The following is a 17,502-nucleotide window of genomic DNA, read 5'->3' on the forward strand; positions in this document are numbered from 1 at the left end:
CGGGGCGCGCCGCGTAGGCGGGGCTCGGGGGCCTGGCAGGAGAGCGGGACTCAGCAGGCAGAGGTCGCCTGCGGTTCTGGGACCAGCAGGTGGGGGCATGGCAGCCTCCACCAAGTCCCCGCCACTGCGCTGTACCTGGGACCCTCTCTGCAATCCTGGAGTCACGAAGTTCACTAGCCCAGGAGGATGTTGGGGGCGGGGCTGCCGAGGAGCTGTTATTGGAACAACCTGGAGGGCTTCTGGTAGGCAGTGCTTGTTCAGGCTCCCACAGAGAACTGGGATGATCTTCAGGTGGGGTGAAGGACAGCCCTTGAGAAAAGCCAGGCAGGTGCAGCTTGTCCCCCAGTCCTGGGACCTCCTCCCGGGCTCTAGGACTGGTAGGTTACTGGGTCCCATGGCCCCTACTTTCCTTAGAGTCCGTGCTCTGAGGTCTCCGTGGGCCCCCTCCCTACTCAGTCACAGACTTGCTTTCCAAACTCCCAGGTGACTGGGGCACTTAAGGACACCTCCATCCCCCCCCTCCACACACACACCCCAGTTCTCTGTGTTCTACCTCCTGCTGACGTCTGGGGCTTTTCTCCACTTGACAAACCATGAGAGCCTGCTAGTCTGACTGCTAGGCAGGAAGACAGGAATCAGCCTACTTGTGTGGGGGGGCCCCGGGCACACAGAGCACCTGCCGGAGGACCGCAGCAGCCTGGGCAGCATGCCCGGCAAGCAGCCCAGCGTCTGCACCACACAGCCCGGCCCACACTCCAGGAACTTCATAGGGGCTCTCGGCCTCCCCCCAACCCCGTAAGGAACGCACCCCAGGAGAATCCTCTCTGCCTGGCGCCAAGTGGGCCACCTGCTCTCAGAATGAAGTGACACCCTGACAGCAGGGACTCCATTTCATTGACAGATGAGAAAAAAAGAAAAGAAAAGCACCCCCCAGCGTGAGACTATGGTCTATAACTGAGACAATAGCAGTACACCACATTATGCTTGGCAGAACATAGAAATCCCCTAGCTTGATTGCTCACGCGCAAACACCTGGACCCTAATGTCACGCTTGTAGCTGGTAGAAGTCCCATGTATGATTCAGGTCAGCTTGGCCCTAGCACCCATGTATTCCCTCCCCTCCTTGTGGTTCTTGCCTTTACCAAAGCTTTGAGCTTCGGGGTTGAGAGTTTTTTAGGGCATGAGCCTGCTCTCAACCACAGGCAATAAAGGACCGTCAGATTCTATCAATGTGAGGCACTCCTCTGTTTGAGCTTGTCTGGGTACATCAACAGCACAACCTCGGGAGGAATTGTACCTATTTTGTATCCTGCAAACCCTTTGTCCAAGAGAAGATTATCTTGGGGGAAGAACTGGTCATTGGAAAATGACAGGTTCTCCAATAAATAATTAAGAAAACTGGATACAGAAGAATGAAACTGGACATATATATATAATATAAATCAACTCAAAAAATTGATCTGAGTAATGTAAGCCCATAAACTATGAAACTACTAAAGAAAACATAATGAATGGAGAAACTCTTTGTGATATCGGTTAGGGAAAGGGTTTTTTGGGTAAGACCACAAAAGAACAGGCAACAAAAGCATTAATAGACAAATCCAGAACCTCAGCAACAAGAAGCCAACTCAACTGATTCAAGAAATGGCCGTCAGGGCAGTCACTCGGCCTGGCAGCTGAGATGCCGGTGAGGACGGCCTCATCCCGTCAGCAGTGCCTGGATGTGATACCCAGCTCCAACCCTGACTCCAGCTTCCCAGTAATACAGACCCTGGAGGCAGCAGTACTGACTTTCAAGTATTGGATCCTTGCTTCCCTCGTGGGACAGCTGGATAGTCCTGGCTCCCACCTTTGACTTTCAGGCAAACTGCAGACATTTGGGAAGGGACTCAGCCTGTGGAAGCTTGCTCTCTCTCTTTCTGTGGCATACTTGGCAAATTAAAAAAAAATAGTGTTTCAGTGGACCAACATTCTGAAAAGATGTTACTCGTAAAACAGTATAAAAAAGCCAACAGGCATATGACAAAAGAGCTCCGCATTACTGATTACCTGGAAAGTGTGAAATGAAGCCACAAGGAGACCTCATAAGAGAATAACTATTATGAGACAGACAGAAAGTTTCACGTGCTGGCGAGGATATGGAGGGAGGGAGCTCTTCTGCATGTTCGTGGGAGACTCGTGGAGGGCCGGCGCTGTGGCGCAGTGGGTTAAACGCCCTGGCCTGAAGTGCCGGCATCCCACATGGGCAGCAGTTCTAGTCCCAGCTGCTCCTCTTCCAATCCAGCTCTCTGCTGTGGCCTGGGAAAGCAGTAGAAGATAGCCCAAGTCCTTGGGCCCCTCACCCACATGGTAGACCCGCAAGAAGTTCCTGGCTCCTGGCTTCGGATGGGTGCAGCTCTGGCCGTTGTGGCCAATTGGGAAGTGAACCATTGGATGGAAGACCTCTCTCTCTCTGCCTCCCCTCTCTCTGTGTAACTCTGACTTTCAAATAAATAAATAAAAATCTTAAAAAAAAAAAAAAAGGAGACTCGTGGAGAACTGTAGGAGTTTCCCAAATACCTCACCATAGATCTACTACCCATTCTACAAGTGCTATGGCTGCATGTGTATCCAAAGGAATTGGAAGTAGTATAGCAAAGATACACCTACACTTCCATGTTTATTGAAGCAGATAGTCGCTGTGTCCAAGTGGAAGGAACCATGTTGCTGGGTATCTGTTGACAGGTGACTACACAAAGAAAATATGTTACATATACCCAAAGGAGTATTACTTGGCCATAGAAAGGAATTCAACCTTTCAGTTGTGGCTGCATGGATGGGATTGGAGGACATCACTCATGGCAGCCCCTGCAGGGACGAAGCCACGGAGGCTCCTGGTGGCTGGGTCCTCTGCTGACCACTTACAGATGTGAGGTCACAGGGCATGCTGGGAGGAGGAGGGTTTCTGGCACTCAGGGGTAGGTGCACCTCCCTCCACGTGGGGAAGGCCTTTGGAGGAGAGCGGGGGGGTGGGGGTTGGGTGTTGAGGAGGGTGGGCTTCCACTGGCTTTGCCTAGTACAGCTTTGGGGGGTGTACTGAGTGTGTCTCACAAGAGAGGACTCTGGGCAGGCTTGGCAACGGACCTCATGTGGTAGGTAAATCAAAGCTCACTGAATGGACAGGGCAGATGAGTGCCTGGCCACGTGAATTGCTGAATGAATGGCTCCTTTGTGGCTGTGGGTGGGCACATCAGGAGGCCCCCGCCTGCTCTGGATCCCCTGGCCACCCTGACACAGGGAACTACAGCTCTGCCTGCTCCTGCTGAGCCTCTCTTAGCTCCCGGACCCTCTGGGGCAGGGTCTTTATCCAGAGCTGGAGCCTGCGGGCCTTCAGGGCCTGGCCCACTGCAGGCTGCACGTTCAGCTGCAGGTATCGCTCGTCCTGGTCAAACACAGGCCAGTGTGGCAGGCCCTCACCGTTGGGGTTCCTGCAACAAGACATCAGGAAGGGGGGACCGTGGTCACTCTGAGCCCTGTCAGTCCAGCGCTGAGCACCTATCTGGGGTCCTGCCAGGCCACCTTGCAGGCCAGGAGGGGTGGGAAATGGGTTTCCAGAAGCAGGAGACTCAATGACTTCCCCCTAGCGTCAGCCCCACGTGGGGACAGGGCAACTTGGGCTGTCTTGTCCGTCACTGTCACGGGGAAGCTCTGAGGATAATGTATCATGTGTGACTACCCTCCATGTGTCACACATGTCCAGGGCCCGTGTGTGTGCCAGGGTTGAGGGACTATCAGGTGAGACAGAACACATGCATGCTGGTGAGGTCCCCACAGAGGAGGGAGGGCAGAGGGTCCCAGGTCCCTGGGGATTTGGGGTGGGGGGTGGTCTCACCCGCTGCGAGCAAAGTTGGCCCAGTACTTCATCACCCTCCTGCTCAGCTGCTCCTCCTCCTCAGTGAGGGCCACTGCAGAGGGAAGGAAGACAAGGTCCCTGCTCAGGCCACCCCAGCTCTGCTGCCCAGCCCAGGGGCACTGTGACCCTGGGGCCCCAGGCCTTGTTCTCTGCCCCACCCCTACCATTCCCAGAGCCAGGCCCTCCCCTTGGCACCTCCCTTTGCTCATGCGGCCTGCTGCTCACTGCATACAGCTCACGCCTGGGCCAGAGCTTCCTTCTTCTGACTCTGGGGACTCATTCAGGAAACAAACTCGCCCGTGAAACACCACCATCTGCCCTCAGGCGGGACCCCCAGGGCGGGTGGAGGCGGAGGCAGAAGTCCTTGTCTGAAGGCTCTCAGGTTCTAATTGTGGCCAGGTGTGTTGAGCGATGAGCTACAGGACACCTGAGCCGGTGCCCTGTGTGAACCTCGATTCCCACATCTGCACAGTAGGGCGCTCTCACCACAGGGAGAGTGAAGACCCCGTTCCCCAACCCGAACAAGGAGGAAGCCTCACCTTGGTTGCCCCAGAAAAACGATCTGAAGACAAAGAGAAACTCATCGCTGTGGTCGGCCTTCACGTGGGGCGGCTTGAGGTACTCCCAGTAGCTGGGTCGCTGCTGGAACTCATAGAAGTACACGGGGGCGTGGCGACCTGGAGGCAAGGATGGGTGTGGCCAGGAGGCCAGGTACCTGAAGCTCACATGCTTCCCCCAGGACAACAAGCTGGCTGCCCATGGCTGCCTGGAATAGGGACAGTGGGCTGTGCACGGCCCAGGCTGCATCAGGGGCAGTAGGAAGGCCTGGCTCATTCATGACTTTGAACTCTCTGGCTGAGTGGTCTCAGGCAAGGCATTGCAGCCCGGTCACCTCAGTGTCCTCGTCTGAGCCGAGTGGAGATGTCTGTCTCCTAAACCACCATGAGGAATTCCTGAGACGACAGACACTGAGTGCCTGGTGCCCAGGGGCCCAAAGGGACACAGGTGGGGACCTGGACAGGACAGACCACGCCCAGGACCCACAGCTCTGAGCAGCCTGCTGGCTGTTCAGGCCTCAGTCATAGACGAACTCACGCTGAAGATGGGCCACTTGGAGCGCAGGCATCACAAAGAGGCCGTCTGCCATCATCTCCTGGAACTGGGCCTTGAGGGTCTGGGGGTCCTCACTCTCCCCCAGGTACACTTCCATCACCATGTCCCCAAAACCAGGAGGCAGCATCTAGAAGCAGGTTAGGTAGACTCTGGGCAGAGAGGCAGCAGCCTTGGGGTGGTGGAGATGGGTACTGGGATGGGCCAGGGGGTGTGGGACGGCCCAGCTCTGTGGTGTCCCCATCTATAAACACAAATGCAGCCCAGACTTAGCTTGCGGGGTCCTTGTGTGGGCAGGTGCCTGCAGGCTTCTCTCTCCCTCTGCCAGGGCCCCAGGAGCCTCACCATCTCCTTGACTGTTTTCTTCAATAGATCCTGGATGGCCTTGCTGTCCATGTCCTTCTGGTTATAACCAGAGTCAACTGCCTGATTGGGGAGCAGAGAGTTTCCAGAAGGAAGTGGATGAGCCTGGAGCTAAAAAAGCCCTGAGATCCCCAGTGGATGAGCTTCTCTGGGCACTCAGGAACTCGGTCTGGGGCTCACCATGGGGAAGAGCCAGCCATACTCATCGTTGTTGACACCAATGATGCTGGGGACGGGTTGAAAGTCAGCAGAGGCCAGCAGCTCCTCGGGGTGTCTGGGCAGAAAGACTCCGTCCACCACACCAGGGGTCATGGGGAAGATCTGAATGAGCACGTAGATCCAGGGAGAAACGTCACATCCTGGGCATACTGGATGCCCCCTGAGAACCTTCCACACCTCTCTGGCTCATTCGCACCCCTACACCTGGGGTTCCCACATTTGACTTTTTGTGACCAGGCCTCCATTGCCCGTTTAGGGCTACAAGGACACCAAAGCATGAAGATGAAGTAACTGGTCTGGTAGCAGGAAGGACACCCAGGCCCACAGCTCTCTGCTCTCCACACCCTGGTGAACTCAGCCTGACCTTGGTGATGGCCAGCATCTCCTCTTCACTCTTGCCCCGCAGGCAGTCCACGAAGGCCTTGGAGTTCTCGTGGTCACAGGCAGACAGGTTGGCCACCATCTGTACAGGGACCAAGCAGGGGCTGGCACATCTGCCCTGGCAGGGTGAGGGATTTGCCCAAAGCCTCAGCTGGGAGGAGAGTGCCCCTATCTCTCAAGGTACTGTGTGCAGATCGCTGTAGCTTTGAAACTATTCCAACTACCCTAGAGTGACCCCCAGAACTGCTCAGACAATTCTTCCTCTGTGATGGCATCCAGGGCAGCAGCTCTGAGGACACAGAACTGTCATAGCCCCCATCATGGCAAAGCTGTGTGGATTCTGACTGATGGGCCCCTCAGGCATCCCCAGGTTGGTGGCAGTTCCCCAGCCATCCTAATGGTCCTTGTTACATCCGTTGAACAGAGTAACAGAGGTCTTGAGAGGTAAGAGGGGAGGCAGCAGCTCTGGGCTTCTGCAGTGATTGCCACTCACTGTGGAGACCACATCTGATGATCTGGAAATAAGGTTGGGCAGCAGGGCCACCCCACTCTGCATGATGGCTCCGTGGAAGAGTCCTCGGGACATGGGTGACACTACATGTGTGGACACACTTGTGCCACCCGCAGATGCTCCAAAAATGGTGACCCGGCCAGGGTTGCCTCCAAAGTGGGCGATATTCTGCTGGACCCAGCGCAGCGCGGCCACTTGGTCCAGGTAGCCCCAGTTGCCAGCGGCGTGCTGGTCTCCAGTGCTGAGAAGTGGCAGGGACAGGGGTCACAGGGCTGTCCCGGTGCCACTCCTCCCACAGGGCCCACCCCAGCCCCGGTCTCACCTGAAGAAGCCCAGGACTCCCAGGCGGTACTGGATGGTGACCACCACCACGTCCTCAAATGCCGCCAGCGCAGAACCATCACACATGGAAGCCATGCCCATAACCAGCCAACCACCGTGGATCCACACCATCACCTCGGGAGTTAAGACTGATACTGTGAGGCTCCACCCAGCCTAAACCCCACCTGGCTGCCACCTGGACTAACCAGTGCTTGGCTCTGCACCTCCTCATGGAGACAGAGCTCCAGCAGACTCAAGACCTGGGCCCTGTTAGCAGGAAGAACAGAGCTCTCATACTTGGAGTTCTACCCCGGGTATCAAAGCCTGGGTCCATTGCTTCCAGAACCCCTTGAGATGGGAAGGAAAAGGCTGTATTCCTTGTCATTCCACATGGATGTTAACCAAAGGTGTCCAGGTGATAACCTATGGCTGGGAGCTGTGGTGACCTTCAAGTGTAGCCAGAGGTCACCCGAGTGTGCCTCCTGGGCAAGAGGATGCTGCAGGTGTCCCAGGTCCTTTCGAGGCCAATAGAGTCGGACCTCTAACAGTTCAGTCCCTGGGGCCCCGTGCCCAGGCCTCAGCTGCCCACGGTGGGGGAGCAACACTTCTTGGCTCCCATAGTGAGAGGCTTCTGGACAGGGTGTGCTCACAGGAGGGCCCGTGCTCAGCTTCTCCTTTCTCATCTTCTAGCAGAAGGCAATGCCCTCCCACCCCGGCCGACCCTGCCCCACACTCACAGGCAGGTCAGAGCCCTCACGGGCATGTGCAGGCGAGTAGATGTTGAGGTACAGGCAGTCCTCGGACACGGTCATTGAAGGCATGGTGAAGTTCAGTTTCAGAAACCGTGGATCCATTACCTCAACATCCTGCAGGCACCTGTGACCACCCGAGGGCAGGCAGTGAGCCCAGGGGTCCCAATCTGCTCCTCACCACCCTCAATCCCCCTGCCCTCCTTATACCCTGCTCAGACATGACCTTCAGCGATGTCCCCATCATGGTACTGGCCTCAGACTCTGGGGAACCTGCGATGGATCTGGATTTCCAGGGAGGCCTCAAGGGTTTTGAGGGCTTGGGTACCACTTCTTCCCTGAACAGGAAGTCTTGACTCTTAGGGAAGCATTAGAACAGGTGCTGGCATTCTCTACTATATCCCAGGACCCATTCAGGCCCCGAAGAGGGCAGTAGTCAGTCCCCAGTGCTGCATCGATGCATGGACGCCATGGCTCATGGGAAGACAACAGGACATCCCTCATCCAGAGAACCTCATCACGTCCACGCTTTCCATCTGTAGGAGCGTTCACACGTCCCTTGGCCAGTGGTACCTGGCCCCGTCTGTTGGCTCAGAGACTGTGAGCATTGGGTGCCCAGGGAACTGCTGCCCTCCTCAGGGCTCTGCAGGATCTGCTGATGCAGGCAGACTGTCCTACAAGCTTCCCAGAGCCAAGCTGAACCTCTCCCAGGCACAGTGGCCCTGGTGGCAGGGAACATGTGGCATAAGCTGCATGTAGGAGATGGATCTCTTCTGCTAATGCCTTCTAAGTGCCAAGTCCTGAGCCAGGAGCCTGGCAAAGCCACTGCACCACCCTGAGCCTCAGCAGGCCCACTGGAAACACACGTGGGAATTCACAATGTGCATAGGGACGGCGGCTATAGAGTCTGGATAAATGGACAGTTGGACCTGGCTCAGAGGATCCCTGACTCCCACCCCAGGGCCGGAAGTACCCTGGGTCCCTGGGAGCGCTTACACGGCAGGGTAGGAGGTCCCGTCCCTCACTCCACTCCAAGCTTCAGCAGGTTCAGGGGGTGCAAAGCGCAGCGGCCCCACAGGTGGCTTGGCAAAGGGAATTCCCAGGAAGGTGTGGACGCCCACATCGGTGCCTTCCACGTGGACCAGGCTCCCGCGCACCTGCCCAGTGTGTGTGTTCCGGATGGGGCTGGCAGAGTCCTGGCCTGTGGGCAGAGACGCGCATCAGGTGGGGGCTCCCCATGAGCCGCCCTCCCACACACTGCCGTGGCCTCCCTCCTGTCCTCCCAGCCACCCATGGGACCTGCAAGCACCAGCCCTACAGCTCCCACACGTGCTGCGGCCCTTGTGCTCCTGCTCTCCCCGAGCCCACGGAGGTGAGATGTCACCCGTGAGCACAGCCAGATGCCAGCTGCCTGCGGCTCGAGCTGGGGTTGCAGGGGGATGGAGAGTTGACCTGCTGACCTCTGTGACTGTGGTGAAAATCCACGGTGGTGTGCAGTCCGCTCTGTGTGCAAGGCCCTGGGAACCCTGCCGGTTCCTGTGGAGGCCCAGGCATGGCGGCACAGGAGACCTTGGGACCTGACACCTTTGCCCACTTGTGGTTTTCAATTACAGTCTCCTCATCTGGAGGTGCAGTGACCAGGGATGCAAGTAACCTTGCAGACTGGAAATGCTCAGAAAGGGGCCAGCGTTGCGGCACGACAGGTTAAGCTGCTGCCGGTGATGCTGGCATCCCATGTAGCAGCAGCGGTTTGAGTCCCGGCTGCCCTGCCTCCATCCAGCTGCCTGCTGTTACCGGAGAAACTAAAGGGTCCTTGTCTTCACGCAAGAAAGAATTCAGGTGTGAGACAGAGAGCAGGGGAAAGCAGCATAGCAAGGTTTATTAGGGTAGGACATCCATGATGGGCACCTCTGTAGACAGGACCTGAGAGAGAGTGCACAGCGTACATTCAGGCTGGTGCTTTTAAGGGGATGGGTCTTGCCTTCCCTCCCCCTCTCCTCCTCTGCTGGTTATTGGGTAGAGGGGGCAGGACTCCCTGGAAGGTCATCAGGATCTTCGAAGTGCAGATACTGGGCTGCACCTGGCTTTGGGATGCGGATGCTGGACCTGGATGTCAATGCCTTAGGCCTTTGTCACACACACATAAGCTCATTTCTGACTTCCTACCTAACACTGCTACTCACCTGGGAAAGCACAGGAAGGCGGCCCAAGTCCTTGGGCCCCTCTACCCAGGGGGGAGAGCCCGATGGAGGAGTGAAAGGTGAGGAAGTTCGGAGCAGAGGCCTTGAGCCCCAGGTGCTGCTCTGGGTGTTTCCCTCCCCTGAGCTATGTGACCTGGTGGCAGAGAGCACCATAACCTTTGCCCTGGTGCCCAAGTCCAGCTTCACTCAGGACAGGTATATGGGGTGATGGGGCCCCTGTGCTGCCTCAGGACTTCCAGATTCTCAGAGGCCCAGCCATCTTGCATGAGGCCTCACAGGAGAGGGTCAGGGGGCTTCTGCCAGGTGCTGAGCCCAAAGACAGCGGGGCAGGGCAGTGGCGGCTCAGCCTCAGGCACGGGAAGGAAACCACCAGTTCCCACGCCTCTGCCTGGCCAGGGGCTGCTGACCCAGACCAGCGCTACTCAGAGCCATCGTGCTGGGCGCACTCCTCGGTGTCTGGGGCCTCGAAGCCCCGACGCTCTCCAAGCCTCAGGGGCCCACCCTGGGCGCACAGGTCCCGCGCTGTCACCTCCGCCCGCTCCACCAGCCCAGACGTTGTCCTCCCGCGGCCGCAGGCTCCAACTGCGGGATTGGGCAGATCCGACCCGGGTCCCTGTCGCCGCCCGCGGGAGCCTCACCGTGGGCTGGGACAAGGAGGAGCAGCAGGAGCCCGCAGGCCACGGCGCCGAGCTGCGCGCCCGGTCGGTGCGGCCCCATGGTCCGAGGCAGGTCCGCGTGTGTGCTCCTGCGCCCCAGAGGCTGCCCCGGGCGCTCCAGGAGTGGACCCCAGCTTCACTCAGGCCAGAGTCTGGCCTGGGCGGGGAGCAGGCGGGGCGCGCCGCGTAGGCGGGGCAAGGGGCCTGGCAGGAGAGCAGGACTCAGCAGGCAGAGGTCGCCTGTGGCTCTGGGACCAGCAGGTGGGGGCACGGCGGCCTCCACCAAGTCCCCGCCACTGCGCTGTACCTGGGACCCTCTCTGCAATCCTGGAGTCACGAAGTTCACTGGCCCAGGAGGGTGTTGGGGGCGGGGCTGCCGAGGAGCTGTTATTGGAACAACCTGGAGGGCTTCTGGTAGGCGGTGCTTGGTCAGGCTCCCACAGAGAACTGGGATGATCTTCAGGTGGGGTGAAGGACAGCCCTTGAGAAAAGCATGGCAGGTGTGGCTTGTCCCCCAGTCCTGGGACCTCCTCCCTGGCTCTAGGACCGGTAGGTTACTGGGTCCCATGGCCCCTCTTTCCTTAGAGTCCGTGCTCTGAGGTCTCCGTGGGCCCCCTCCCTATTCAGTCACAGACTTGCTTTCCAAACTCCCAGGTGACTGGGGCACTTAAGGACACCTCCATCCCCCCCCCCCACACACACACCCCAGTTCTCTGTGTTCTACCTCCTGCTGACGTCTGGGGCTTTTCTCCACTTGACAAACCATGAGAGCCTGCTAGTCTGACTGCTAGGCAGGAAGACAGGAATCAGCCTACAGCCTATGTGTGTGTGGGGGGGGCGGCCCGGGCACACAGAGCACCTGTCGGAGGACCATAGCAGCCTGGGCAGCATGCCCGGCAAGCAGCCCAGAGTCTGCACCACACAGCCCTGCCCACACTCCAGGAACTTCATAGGGGCTCTCGGCCTCCCCCCAACCCCGTAAGGAACGCACCCCAGGAGAATCCTCTCTGCCTGGTGCCAAGTGGGCCACCTGCTCTCATAATGAAGTGACACCCTGACAGCAGGGACTCCATTTCATTGACAGATGAGAAAAAAAGAAAAGAAAAGCACCCCCCAGCGTGAGACTATGGTCTATAACTGAGACAATAGCAGTACACCACATTATGCTTGGCAGAACATAGAAATCCCCTAGCTTGATTGCTCACGCGCAAACACCTGGACCCTAATGTCACGCTTGTAGCTGGTAGAAGTCCCATGTATGATTCAGGTCAGCTTGGCCCTAGCACCCATGTATTCCCCTCCCCTCCTTGTGGTTCTTGCCTTTACCAAAGCTTTGAGCTTCGGGGTTGAGAGTTTTTTAGGGCATGAGCCTGCTCTCAACCACAGGCAATAAAGGACCGTCAGATTCTATCAATGTGAGGCACTCCTATGTTTGAGCTTGTCTGGGTACCACAACAGCACAACCTCGGGAGGAATTGTACCTATTTCGTATCCTGCAAACCCTTTGTCCAAGAGAAGATTATCTTGGGGGAAGAACTGGACATTGGAAAATGACAGGTTCTCCAATCAATAATTAAGAAAACTGGATACAGAAGAATGAAACTGGACATATATATATATATAAATCAACTCAAAAAATTGATTTGAGTAATGTAAGCACAAAAATTATGAAACTACTAAAGAAAACATAATGAATGGAGAAACCCTTTGTGATATCGGTTAGGGAAAGGGTTTTTTGGGTAAGACCCCAAAAGCACAGGCAACAAAAGCATTAATAGACAAATGGGATTCTATCAAACAAGGAAGCCTCTGCATCCCAAAGAATCAACAGAGAGGAGCAACAACCAGCAGAATGGGGAAAATAGACCAGACTGTGCACCTGAGAAGAGATGAACTCATATCCAGAACCTCAGCAACAAGAAGCCAACTCAACTGATTCAAGAAATGGCCGTCAGGGCAGTCACTCGGCCTGGCAGCTGAGATGCCGGTGAGGACGGCCTCATCCCGTCAGCAGTGCCTGGAAGTGATGCCCAGCTCCAACCCTGACTCCAGCTTCCCAGTAATACAGACCCTGGAGGCAGCAGTACTGACTTTCAAGTATTGGATTCTTGCTTCCCACGTGGGACAGCTGGATGGTCCTGGCTCCCACCTTTGACTTTCAGGCAAACTGCAGACATTTGGGAAGTGACTCAGCCTGTGGAAGCTTGCTCTCTCTCTTTCTGTAGCATACTTGGCAAATTAAAAAAAAATAGTGTTTCAGTGGACAAACATTCTGAAAAGATGTTACTCGTAAAACAGTATAAAAAAGCCAACAGGCATATGACAAAAGAGCTCCGCATTACTGATTACCTGGAAAGTGTGAAATGAAGCCACAAGGAGACCTCATAAGAGAATAACTATTATGAGACAGACAGAAAGTTTCACGTGCTGGCGAGGATATGGAGGGAGGGAGCTCTTCTGCATGTTCGTGGGAGACTCGTGGAGGGCCGGCGCTGTGGCGCAGTGGGTTAAACGCCCTGGCCTGAAGTGCCGGCATCCCACATGGGCAGCAGTTCTAGTCCCAGCTGCTCCTCTTCCAATCCAGCTCTCTGCTGTGGCCTGGGAAAGCAGTAGAAGATAGCCCAAGTCCTTGGGCCCCTCACCCACATGGTAGACCCGCAAGAAGTTCCTGGCTCCTGGCTTCGGATGGGTGCAGCTCTGGCCGTTGTGGCCAATTGGGAAGTGAACCATTGGATGGAAGACCTCTCTCTCTCTCTGCCTCTCCTCTCTCTGTGTAACTCTGACTTTCAAATAAATAAATAAAAATCTTAAAAAAAAAAAAAAAAGAGAGACTCGTGGAGAACTGTAGGAGTTTCCCAAATACCTCACCATAGATCTACTACCCATTCTACAAGTGCTATGGCTGCATGTGTATCCAAAGGAATTGGAAGTAGTATAGCAAAGATACACCTACACTTCCATGTTTATTGAAGCAAATAGTCGCTGTGTCCAAGTGGAAGGAACCATGTTGCCGGGTATCTGTTGACAGGTGACTACATATACCCAAAGGAGTATTACTTGGCCATAGAAAGGAATTCAACCTTTCAGTTGTGGCTGCATGGATGGGATTGGAGGACATCACTCATGGCAGCCCCTGCAGGGACGAAGCCACGGAGGCTCCTGGTGGCTGGGTCCTCTGCTGACCACTTAAAGATGTGAGGTCACAGGGCATGCTGAGAGGAGGAGGGTTTCTGGCACTCAGGGGTAGGTGCACCTCCCTCCACATGGGGAAGGCCTTTGGAGGAGAGCAGTGGAGGGGAGGAGAGGGTTGGGTGTTGAGGAGGGTGGGCTTCCACTGGCTTTGCCTAGTACAGCTGGGGGGGGGGGTGTACTGAGTGTGTCTCACAAGAGAGGACTCTGGGCAGGCTTGGCCCTTGCTGCTTTCCAGGCGTATGAGCAGGGAGCTGGATAGGAAGTGGAGCAGCCAGGACTCGAACCTGCACCCATATTGGATGCTGGTGCTGCAAGACACAGCTTCAACCCACTGAGCCCCAGCGCTGGCCCTGATTGTGCAGTTTTGATGTTGCCCCAACTTCCCCTAAACTCGCAGGTACCAGTCAGGGTGACTAGCTCATCTGCTTAGATGGTTGTGCCCACCCTGGAGGTCCCCAGGTTGACAGCGTGGCAGGGCACAAGCAAACTCAATCACCGCAATTGCAGAGCCGTGTGAATGCCGACCCCCCCACCCTTCACAATTCTGGGCAGGCGCCAGCTCTGAGGCTCCCAGTGGTCCTTGCTAGGCCAACTGAATAGACAGAGTAAGAGAGGCGCTAAGAGACAAGAGGTGAGGCAGCAGGTCGGTTCTCCAGGTTCTCCCTGCCAACCTCAGTCCTCCCTCCCCGATGCCCTGCTCACACACGACCTTTCTTCCATGTCTCTCCCATCAAGTCACAGGCCACAGGTCCTGGAGAAGCTGCTGGGGCTTCTGCAGTGCAGGGGACTCACTGTGGAGATCACATCAGACGAGTTCGTGATGAAGCGGGGGGCCACCCCACTCTGCAGGATGGCTCCGTGGAAGAGACCCTGGGACATGGGTGACAGCACATGCATGGAACACTCAGGCCACGTGCAGACTCGCCGAAAATGGTGACCCGGTCAGGGTTGCCTCCAAAGTGGGCGATATTCTGCTGGACCCAGCGCAGCGCGGCCACTTGGTCCAGGTAGCCCCAGTTGCTGGCTGCGTGCTGGTCTCCAGTGCTGAGAAGTGGCAGGGACAGGGGGTCACAGGGCTGTCCTGGTGCCACTCTTCCTGCAGGGCCCACCCCAGCCCCGGTCTCACCTGAAGAAGCCCAGGACTCCCAGGCGGTACTGGATGGTGACCACCACCACGTCCTCAAATGCCGCCAGCGCAGAACTGTCATACATGGAAGCCAAGCCTATAACCAGTGAACCCCCATGGATCCACACCATCACCTGGGGAAAGTCAAGGCCAGTACCACAAGGTTCCCACCCAGCCTAAACCTCACCTGGGCTGCCACCTGGACTACCAAGCACTTGGCTCTGTGCACCTGCTCATGGAGACAGAGCTCCAGCAGGGGGCAGGACCTGGGCCCTGTCTCAGCAGGAGAAACTGGCCTTCCATACTTTTTGCTCCACTTTGTGCATTAAAGCCTGGTTCCATTACTCCCAGAACTCCTTGTGAGGTGTCATGGAAACGGTGTTCCCCTGGTTGTCCCACATGACATTAATCAAAAGTGTCCCGTGAGTGCACTTGGATTCAATTACTTTACTATTAGCATTGACCCTCAGATAGTCCATGGCTGGGTTTTGATGACCTCTAAGTGCAGGCCTTGGGCCCCTGAGTGGTCTTCCTGGGCACAAGCTGGCTGGGTGGGTCCTAGGTCTGTCCCAGGGCCACAGCCTCTGACTTCCGGGAGCCCCTAGGCTCTGAGACTCGTTCTCTCAGGGTCAGGTGCCCACCTGGGTAAGAAGCATTTCTTGGCTGATGTTGAGAGGCTCCTCAGCAGATCACATGCCGTGTGGCCCCTCCCATCCTATGCTTTCTCATCTTCTAGCAGAAGGCAATGCCCCCCACCCCGGCCGACCCTGCCCCGCACTCACAGGCAGGTCAGAGCCCTCACGGGCACGGGCAGGCGAGTAGATGTTGAGGTACAGGCAGTCCTCGGACACGGGGATGGACGGCAGGGTCAGATTCCCCAGTTTCAGAGCCTGTGTATTCATGGCAGCAATGTCCTGCAGACACCTGGTGACCGCCCACGTGAGAAAGTCAGTCCAGGGGCCAGCCAGGGCCAAACCGGACCTGGGTCTGGACTTTCTCCCTGCAACCTCGGTCCTCCCTCCCCGATGCCCTGTTCACACACAACCTTTCTCCGTGTCTCTTCCCATCAAGTTGTAGTCCACAGGCTCTGGGAAGCTGCTGTGGGTTTCTGGGGAGGTCTCAGTGTTGTCGAGGGTTCTGGAGCCCACTGCCTCGGAGCTGGGAAGCCTTGATTTTAGGGGACTCTGGGGAAACCCGCTGACGACGTGTGATGACATTCACTGCTGTATCCCAGTCCCCACTCAGGCCTGGAACAGGGCACAGCCCACACACAGGGGCTGCAGGAACGGAACATGGAACTGCTCCTGGAAGGGCAGTGGGACGTTCCCCATCCTACACACACACTCTCGGGAGCCTCCTCACTCCAACACAGGCTCCAGTCCTAAGGACTAAACCAATCCCGGGGCCAGCACTGTGGCATGAGCAGATAAAGCTGCCGCCTGCAGAGCTGGCTTCCTATATGGGCGCCGGTTCGAGACTCAGCTGCTCCCCCTCCAATCCAGCTCTCTGCTATTGCCTGGGAAAGCAGTAGAAGATGGCCCAAGCATGAGGGCCCTTGTGCCCATGTGGGAACCCCTGAAGAGCTCCTGGCTCCAGGCTTTGGACCAGTGCAGCTCTGGCAGTTGCGGCTAATTGAGGAGTGAACCAAAGATTGGAAGACCTCTCTCTCTCTCTCTCTCTCTCTCTCTCTCTCTCTCTCTCTCTCTCTTTCTCTCTCTCTCTGCCTCTCCTTCTCTCTGTGTGTAACTCTGCCTTTCAAATAAATAAATAAATCTTTAAAAAAAACAAATCCCTTGGCCACAGGCACCTGGCTCAGTGACTCTGGACATTGTCCCCAGGCAGCCACCACCGCTGCCCTCCTCAGGGACCTGCAGGATCTGCTGCTGGAGTCAGGGGCTGCTGCCTGCCTCGCGGAGCCCCCTGAACCCGTCCTGGGGACAGCGCCCCAACTGAAGAGTCTCTGCTCGTTCTTCAACCCTGGAGCCGAGGCCCTCTGAATGCCAAGCCAGAGCCAGGAGCCTGGCAAAGCCACTGCACCTCCCCCCGGAGCCATAGATGATTCATGGGAAAAAGGCTCATGGGAATCTGCTGAACACGGCAGGAAAACAGACTGGGATGTGGGTGAACAGACAACTGTGCCATGCCCAGGGTCTAGAGGGCCCCCGACCCCACCCCAGGGCCGGAGCTCCCCTGTGCCCTGGGAGGACTTACATGGCTGGGTGGGAGGTCCCGTCCCTCACTCCACTCCAAGCTTCAGCAGGTTCAGGAGGTGCAAAGCGCAGCGGCCCCAGAGGTGGCTTGGCAAAGGGAATTCCCAGGAAGGTGTGGACGCCCGCATTGGTGCCTCCCACGTGGACCAGGCTCCCACGCACCTGCCCCGTGTGCGTGTTCCGGATGGGGCTGGCAGAGTCCTGGCCTGTGGGCAGAGAGGTGTCAGGTGGGGGCTCCCCATGAGCTGCCCGCCCACACTGCTGCTGTGGCCTCTCCTTGGCATCGCACCTCAGCCTTGCCAAGGCCTCGGACCTACAAACACTGACCTGACCAACGTCCTGCATGAGAAACTCTCCCCCATCTCCCAGCCAGCAGTGCTGTCCCTGCCCAGCCCAGGACATCCCACAGCTCCCGAGGCTCCTGGGACCTAGCACCCTCCCTGAGCACTAGGAGTCAGCGCAGGTGACAGCCCTGGGGCGAGGAGAGCGTCCTTTCTGCTGACTGCCCTCGGTCACAGGAGGTAGAGCTGTGAGCACCAGACTGACCAGGCTCCCCTGCTAGGAGGCTCAT

General features: G+C 56.9%; 1 protein-coding gene and 1 pseudogene across 1 annotated transcript; both read right to left on the bottom strand.

The window, feature by feature from the left end:
- Positions 1–2,052: 2,052 nt before the first annotated feature.
- On the bottom strand, positions 2,053–10,528 carry LOC127486292 (cocaine esterase-like). The gene is made up of 12 exons (XM_070062571.2): positions 10,386–10,528; positions 8,543–8,747; positions 7,535–7,673; positions 6,799–6,932; positions 6,459–6,717; positions 5,949–6,047; positions 5,546–5,686; positions 5,348–5,428; positions 4,988–5,132; positions 4,432–4,569; positions 3,872–3,944; positions 2,053–3,467 (listed from the first exon to the last, which is right to left on the bottom strand). Exons 1-12 carry the CDS (start codon positions 10,462–10,464, stop codon positions 3,281–3,283), a joined length of 1,680 nt encoding a protein of 559 aa, XP_069918672.1. The 5' UTR covers positions 10,465–10,528; the 3' UTR covers positions 2,053–3,280.
- A 3,792-nt stretch (positions 10,529–14,320) lies between these two features.
- LOC149120977 (cocaine esterase-like) lies at positions 14,321–17,502 on the bottom strand (annotated as a pseudogene).

The sequence above is a fragment of the Oryctolagus cuniculus genome, chromosome 18, assembly GCF_051225735.1.
Source record: "Oryctolagus cuniculus isolate XC-2025 breed Fujian yellow rabbit chromosome 18, ASM5122573v1, whole genome shotgun sequence".
In the NCBI taxonomy this organism is placed as follows: Eukaryota; Metazoa; Chordata; class Mammalia; order Lagomorpha; family Leporidae; genus Oryctolagus; species Oryctolagus cuniculus.